The 8,330-nt window shown below is 45.5% G+C and overlaps 1 protein-coding gene across 2 annotated transcripts in view; it reads left to right on the top strand.

The window, feature by feature from the left end:
• The first annotated feature begins 2,753 nt into the window (after positions 1-2,753).
• Positions 2,754-8,330, top strand: part of LOC132456396 (activin receptor type-2A-like) — a 74,919-nt gene continuing 69,342 nt past the window's right edge. The window contains exon 1 of one of the 2 annotated variants that reach the window (XM_060050747.1): positions 2,754-3,999. In XM_060050747.1, the coding sequence (XP_059906730.1) occupies positions 3,945-3,999 (55 nt within the window). In that variant the 5' untranslated portion in view covers positions 2,754-3,944. The remainder of the gene's footprint in view (positions 4,000-8,330) is intronic. The other variant, XM_060050748.1, reaches the window with a different exon arrangement.

Here is an 8,330-nt window from a genome sequence, read left to right as displayed (position 1 = left end):
GTTAACCAATCCCATAGCTCACATGGTTCATCATGTTTAAATTTCTCTGTGAAAATCAAACCTACATTCTATATCGTTGGCACTGATTTATTGAAAGCAGTTTTGGTTCGATCAAAAACTGGATAAAGGTAAATATATATCAATACATATTTAAACATGTTTTTTCCTTTGTCCAGTTTCTGCGGCCCACGTTCATTAGCAGCAAGTGTGGCCGGTTCACGTTCAATGGTCCTTTGTGAGCATGCATAAGCCGGCACATTGCTTTAAAGAGAACACCCCCCCCCCCACCACAATGCACTTCTTGGCAGAAAATAGTCTCGCTTTCTATGGCTGATTTCCTGCATGTCTCAAAACGAGAACATTAGGAGTCTCAGATTACACTGGGCACGGTACGGGGATTAAAAAAGAAAAAAAAGCGAGCTCTGAGCCCAGGGGTATGACTCCCCCCACTGACTTGGGTTTCATGATGCAATTGCCCTTGAAATCAGTTTATTCCCCCACCGCTCTCCCCCCACAAACACACACACACACACACACACACACCTTCCCCCGGCCACTTGTATATACCCCCATGCCTTCCCATGTTGGAGAAAAAAATAAAAAGATGACACCAATAATAACATAGGCTCGTCTTCATGGCTTCCTCATCACTTCCTGCCTAAGAACATATCTGGAGAGATGGCCGACGCCACCGACTTGTATAGAACAACCCGAGGGGGCAGCTGCTTCTTTAACGTCAGTGGAGGTGATTATGGTCTTATCTTTGTGTTTGTATGTATTTATTTTATAAAACAGATCCAACTAATACCCCCCCCCTCACCTCACCTCATAGTCCTACAGGTTTGCAGTGAAGAAAACACATATAGTTTGAGTGCACACACATAGAGATGGTCCAAACATAGAGAAAATGAAACATTGATAAACTGAGATAAATTCACATGAATGTGTTGGCCCATTTTACTTACCAGTGACCGCAAAAAGCAGTTTGCGATGAATTAACCATGTCATGCCAGAGACGAGATCACGACACTTGAGTCTATTAAATGAGCATTGAGGATTCTGCGCACACCTGGGATAATACATTTGTACTTTAATACACAATAAGCAACCTTAATATTTATTCTGCCTCCTCATGTGATGATGAGCTAATGCTAAGGCTAGCACTTTTAATGCCATTAGAGCAGGAAATAAGTGCCATCTTAGAATCGGTTGATGGGATTATCATGGGTGGAGGGGGGTTTGCTGGTGGGGGGGATGGTGTCATCCACAGGACAGTTTATGTGCGCCGACCGCCCCTTCCATCAAACGCCCCCACTCTTGGTTCAGATACACCCAACTACTCTCATCCGACAGCAAGCTTATTCTTTAACATGGAATACACTGAATGAACACATTGTTAAATTGGTTTTCCCTGTGAGAGAAATCATTACCACTGGCTCAAACCAATCCGTTAGCCGCAGCGTAAGTAGCATATGCATTCTGTGACCTCAGCTGCTTACATAAAACAGTACAGTCACATTTCTCCTACACGCTAATTCCATTTGCAGGGGAAGGTGACTCATAGGCTGGCTGGCTGCTGGTGATAATGAGAATGCAATTATTGGCTACTGCTGCGGTGTGCTTTGATTTTCTGCACTTAAAATCAAGAGAGAGCGATGGCACGAGAGACTTAAGGATCTGTTACATTTTCAGGCTTTGGATTTGGTTGATTCATTTTCTCCCCCTCCCTCCTCTCTCTCTCTCTCCCCCTCATTCACTCTCTCTCAATCTCTCTCAGGTTCTCTAAGGTGAGGCCCTGCACAAGCGAGAGAACAATAACTATTAATCTTATCATATGGGCCCTGAAACGCTCTAACCATTCCTCATCCAGTGTCCATCAGCGGCAAAGAGGCCCCCTGATTGCGGTGCTAATGGAGAGAGTGCATTTACTTAGATGATCATGGAATTGGGCCACGTTTCAATCTCTGTTAAACTATTATGGGTTTGATACGTTTCATCATTGACAAGAGCAACACAATCTGAAGATTGGATTCAGTCAAAAATGAAGATGTGGGTAATTTGGAACATTTTAGGACAACTAAAAGAGTTTGTGTAAGAGCGCTGGATGGATGTATTGTAGAAGTACCTTGGATAAGGGGGGGGGGGGGTTACCCTTTTTGCAACAGCTTCAGATTCATCAGACCTATATAATACCTTAAAGTGAAAGCATTACACAAATATTACAACTGACACTTAGAATGTTTCTTTATTACTTGAGGCAACCATTTCCCCATAGCCTTTAAATGCTATGGATATGGCTATTTCAAAGGCATGCTCTTCTAGCCAGAGGTCATGAAACCCCCCCATAAAAACAGGTGGGTCTGTCTCCCCTCCAACACAGTGAAGGGGTTATGGGGAAAGTTAAACTAAATGCAATATAGACGATCAGAAGCCTATCCAAATAACTTATGTAAAGTCTCATCACATATTACATGAGTGATTAGGCTAGGTAATCAAATGCAGATACAATAAAACAATATCATATGCACTTAATACCAAATAGATCATTTGCATTTTACTATTTTACTAACTATTATTGCTGAGTAGAACTACTATAGTAACATAGTAGGCCTATCAACTTATGATTATTGGTGACCAATGTTAAATGCACTAGCACATATGTTAAGATTACATGATCATAACATAATAACCATAACGTCTCCCTGTATCCTGCTCAATTGCTTGGTGTTTACTTGCGGAACGCACCGCAACCCGAACCGAAGCGCCCTTTAAAAACAATCCCTCTGCCAGTAACGCCATCTTGAAATATCCCGACCTGCTCCCAGCTCCCACTCCCAGAGTCAGAGTCGAGCTGCTTTGCGCCAGGCATGGCGGGGAGCGAGTCACAACAACTCGACACAAATACAGGCGACCGCTCGGCTGTTTTCGCGACGCGAACTTCGCGGGCGTCCAGCTCCTCGTGCTCCAGGACATTCCAACCCCAAAGCACGAGCCGTAGGACCGTCGACGCCGTGACCACGTGAAAGCCGTCCACCTGGCTAGAGCCATCGGACCGTCGACGCCGTGACCACGTGAAAGCCGCCCTCCTCCGCCGCGCGCTCAGCTGCTTCCCTGCTCTGTGGCTCGTAGTGGTGGGTATACACACCACTCCGACCGTAAACAACCGCGCGAGTGGGGCGAGCTCAATCCCCCTGGAAGAATACAGAGTCCTCGCGGGACAGAACATGCGTTGGGCGGATTTCTTTTTACATTTAGGTGCTTTTTGCTGACGCTTTTATCAAAAGCGACTTACAACCATTCATTCAGACTTAACACACAGACGGCGGAGTCAACCACGCAGGGCGACAGCCAGCTCTTCGGGAGCAGTCAGGGTGAGGTGCCTTGCTCAGGGACTCCTCGGGACTCAGCTAGGACAAGCAGGGGATCGAACCAGCAACCTTCCGCTTACAAGTCTACCCGCTCTACCTTCTGGGCTGAAGTCTTCTTGCTTTATATCCACGTCGATCTTCCGGTCCGAAATCTTGAGCTGACCCATAAGTTATTGACTTGATTGATTGACAGGCGGGTTGGATGCTCTCTGGTCCACATAACGGAGCCTCTGGCAGTACACAGGTGTATAACAACGGCGTTACGGGACAGTGTGGGTCGGTGCAGACCCTGGCAGAGGCCGGCGGTGGGTTTGACATTGCATTGTAATTATGCATTGTACTAGAGTGTACAGGCTTGTTTGTTATCCGGTTAAAGACTCCCACTGGAATAATTGATTATGGACAACGGGACTACTGACGGGATACTTTGAGAAAAAGGCCACCCTCCATCACTGATTGGGCAAGAAAATGCCAAGACAATCACAATGCTTATTGTGCCAGACGGGTTTATGATCCAATAGGTCTTGTGCCACACCGCTCCTGTTTCTTTATTAGATGGTACACCTCGAATAGAAGATGGGAGAAGCAGCCAAGCTGGCGTTTGCCGTTTTCCTCATCTCGTGCTCCTCAGGTTGGTGTGGTTTGTTATTGGTTAAGCTTGCTTTGCAGTGGGATATATGTGTGTACAACTTCACTGTTTACGAGTTGGTATCTCTGAATAATCACGACACATGCCCTGTATCTGTAGTGGGTACCACATCGCCCCCGTGTGTGTGTGTGTGTGTGTGTGTGTGTGTGTGTGTGTGTGTGTGTGTGTGTGTGTGTGTGTGTGTGTGTGTGTGTGTGTGTGTGTGTGTGTGTGTGTGTGTGTGTGTGTGTGCAGGGCCGTTGCACCAAATCCTGGGCCCCTATACAAGAGGTATTGATGCCCCCCCCCCCCGAACGAATTCCCCCTACCAGCCCCCTAACACTATGGGCTGGTGGATAATTCAATATATCTATATATATATATATATATTTTTTTTTTATTGCCATGGGCCCCCCCTCTGCCTTGGCCCCCCCCACAACTGTCTCACTTTCCCCCGCTGTGTGTGTGTGTGTGTGTGTGTGTGTGTGTGTGTGTGTGTGTGTGTGTGTGTGTGTGTGTGTGTGTGTGTGTGTGTGTGTGTGTGTGTGTGTGTGTGTGTGTGTGTGTGTGTGTGAGAGTATTGGGAAGCGGCAACACAAGAAATGGGAGGGAGGCTGGCTGGGTCCGTCCAGGTACTTTACGAAGTGTATACATTTGTTTGCATCACGCACACTCCAACGTGAGGCATTTGCCAGCAGTGATAACGCTTCAATTCCCAGTGTATTGCACAATGAGTTGTTTGAGTCTATGATTCGTGCTCTGTCTGGATGACAGTTGTTAAGATGTCAACGGACGGCCCCGCCTGTGCAGCATCGGCGAGGGGCGTCACGTGGAGGTGGCTCAGTCTGTGTATCTGAAAGTGCTGCTCCTGTTTGGAGGATAGTCTGTATTTGCTGGCTGATACTTGTTGATATTAGTGGTCAATGAGCAGGTTCTGCCATATGAATGCATTGTTGATAGGGGGTTCTCATATGACCAGCGGATCTTAAAGAAAGGCCTTGTATCCATTATGGAAATCATTAATTAGCCCTCTGAAGGTTTGTTTAAGTGAATCTTCCAAATAAAAGGTGATGTAAAGGGATTAAAGTACGGGTGCTTTGTACATCAGAGGTGGCCTTAGTTGGATCCCAGGTTTCACACTGTTCCTCATCGCCATTAACGATGGAACGCACAGTTAACCAAATGTAAAGCAAGGATAACCACGACATGGAAAGACATTGTATTCTGGTGGAAACATCATAGTTCCATAAATCCCTAAAGCCTACATGCATCTGCTGTGCGTCTTCTCAGCTGGGACTTTGCCTCATGCATTGGAAGTTGCGTGTTCTTTGCCCCCAATACACACCACACACACTGTGTTACTGCGAGCTAGCCGAAATAGATGCCTTCTTCTACTGTCAGCTAATGGGAGTTCACCATAACCATGACCATTATCTCTTCTTGTTTGATGGGACTTTGTTGCCGTTACAACTTAATTTGGTGGTAATTCTTGGTTTGACAATTGAGCAGTCACAGTAGCAGTGAATGAGGCACACGCCTTGATCCAGGGCACAAAGCTGCTGTTTGTGGACGTATTTGCCACAAAAAAAACTTTAAACTTTCTGTAAAGTAAAATCTGTTAATCTCCGGCCTTACCGCCTCAATGCAAACACTGTTACGGCTAATGGTCAATTGGTTGGTCCCGGTTAACACTTTGCTGTGGAATAGCTTCGTCAAGTAATGTGCTACTCAATTATATGTAGCTATTATGAAACAAAGCACTCAACTGGTTCATTAACTGTCATTATTTTGAGGCTGGTAAGGGCTGATGAGTGTAATCATCACTTTGCTCTATGTGTTTTATGTAGGAGAGCTGCTAAAACGCTGGTTTGAGAACTGGCCTCAGGTCGACATTAACTGTAGCTCTTCAAACACAAGAAGATGTTAAGAATTCTTTCTATATACTGTATATGAATGAGCCAATTTGCCAATCAAAATAGAAATATGTACCCTTGCATCAATGTAGCACTTAATTGTCCCAATACAGTACAATTTTCATCAGCCTACTTAATTTTTAAAGAACAGGAAGTATATCATAGCTTGGTGTAGCATGAGGCCTAGTTCAGTCCTAGTAGGCCTAGTTTACTAAACCCTCCTCTCTGGGTCACAAAAATGGAGATGGAGCAACTTCTGTCCATACAATTTCCTTAAGTCATATTCTCCTGATACAACTGTAAAATGAATGGCATTTTATGTAGTTTATTTGAGTGTAAAGGAAGACTTGGCTTGTTCGAAAGCTTGCAACAATTCAACTTGTTTTGACAGTAGACTCAATAAAGTTTATATACAACGCTTTCTGAACAGAGCACACTTGTGAGAGTATAAGGCTAAGTGTTAGAACAAGAACAGGCTCAAAGTCACCCGAATGCTGCTGCCTGCCCAACTGAAAATGAAACCATTCTAGACGATGAGTGATGATGTAATGCAAAATCTAGTAAAATGGTACACTAGTGCAATGTAATGAATATTAAAGGTCCCATGGCATGAAAATCTCACTTTATGAGGTTTTCTTACGTAAATATGAGTTCCCCTAGCCTGCCTATGGTCCCCCAGTGGCTAAAACTTGCGTACGGTGTAAAACGAGCACTAGGTGTTCTGCTCGCCTTTGGAAAAAATGGAGGCTCAAGCACACTGATTTGGAATGTGGTCCCTTATGTCGTCATAAAGGATCTAAGCTCCTCCCCTTTCTCTGCCTTGCCCGCCCAGAGAATTTGGCCTGCCAATGAGACACGACCGTGCGAGTGCCACGTGTGTGTGTGTGTGTGTGTGATTACTGTAACGCAAGTGTTTGCTGTTGGTGTTATGGCACATAACACGTTGGTTCTTTGACGTCTCTTGAATTTCCACAACGAGACTGGAGTTGGGGTCTCAGCCATGGGTGAGAAGGAATTGGGGAGAAAAGAACTTTGGCTTTGACTCCCTGAGGTACATGAACTGCAACGTGCTTTCTGACGCCGGTTTCCGCGAGGCACCACCGCCGCGAAGCACCAGCACCGGGCAGCTGGCAGTGGGCAGCGGGCAGCCAGCAGCAGGCAGCGTACGGTTCCGTCTACTTCAGATTGATGTGGAAGTTGAAGAACCAGAGACGTTGGAGATCCCGACGAAATCGTTTCTGATTCATAATATCGTCTGGAGGCGCACACAGCTTTTGGCCGTGATCATATGTATTATGTGATATAGATATCTCTATGTATTATATGATATGATTTAGATATAGAGCTCCAGGACTGTAACGCAAGTGTTGTACGCTTCTTTGTTATTTGGATAACTGTTCTGTTGTTGGTGTTATGGCGCATAACACGTCGGACTCGCGTCTCTGGCATTTCCACAACGAGACTCGTAGTGGGGGTTATCTCAGTCATGGTTGAGAATGAATTGGGGGAAAGGAACTTTGGCTTTGACTCCCTGAAGTACATGAACCACGACCTGGAGGAGAAAGGGATGGTAAGCCCCGAATGTCTCCCGCTTGAGCCCCGCTTCTCGCTGCCGAGGGACCACCGCCTCGGCGATGCAGTAGGTGGTGGTGCCTAAGCGCTGACCGCTGCCGAGGCTCCGGCGGGGGACAACCGCGGTCAACATCGCGGGCAACAATCCCTTTCTCCTCCCATGTCGTGGTTCAGTCTACTTGAGATTGATGTGGACGTGGAAGAACCAGAGACGAGATTGAGATTCATAATATCATCTGGTGGCTCACACAGCTTTTGGCCGGGATAATATATATTATATGATATAGATATCTATGTATAATATGATATTATTTAGATATAGAGCTCCAGGACTCCCGTGTGTTATAGAATATTTACAGAACACAGCTAATGGCTGTGTGCGACTCGCCATTGCGATACATCCACTGTAAACAAAGCGAATGGTACCGTGGCTGCAAGCTGCCCAGGGCCACACCCCCACCCTCCTCCTTGACCCGCCTCTCTCCTCCTCATTTGCATTAAAGCTACAGACACCGAAACGGCGCATTTGGGGAAAGCTCAATGTGCAACAGGCTCGTAGTGGCTGTAATTCTGCACCACGGCTCTATTTTGGGAACGTCTTCAAATACTGTGTTTGGGGCCTACTAATATCTATATTAAAGCATCCATAAATGAGCATGCCATGGGACCTTTAACAAACGTAGAAATAACCTAACCTACAGTGATATTAACATACCTCAGAAGTGTAACTGGCTAATAACCCCTAAATATATATATTTGAGGCACTGTAGCTTCAGTTCAAACATACACTATTATATGCTTTTTAATTCATCCTTGTTTAAAAAATTCTGCATCAATTAAATCCGGATT

The sequence above is a fragment of the Gadus macrocephalus genome, chromosome 4 (assembly GCF_031168955.1).
Source record: "Gadus macrocephalus chromosome 4, ASM3116895v1".
NCBI classification, from domain to species: domain Eukaryota; kingdom Metazoa; phylum Chordata; class Actinopteri; order Gadiformes; family Gadidae; genus Gadus; species Gadus macrocephalus.
Note: the sequence above shows the minus strand (reverse complement) of the source record. Positions and strands in the feature narration are given on the sequence as shown.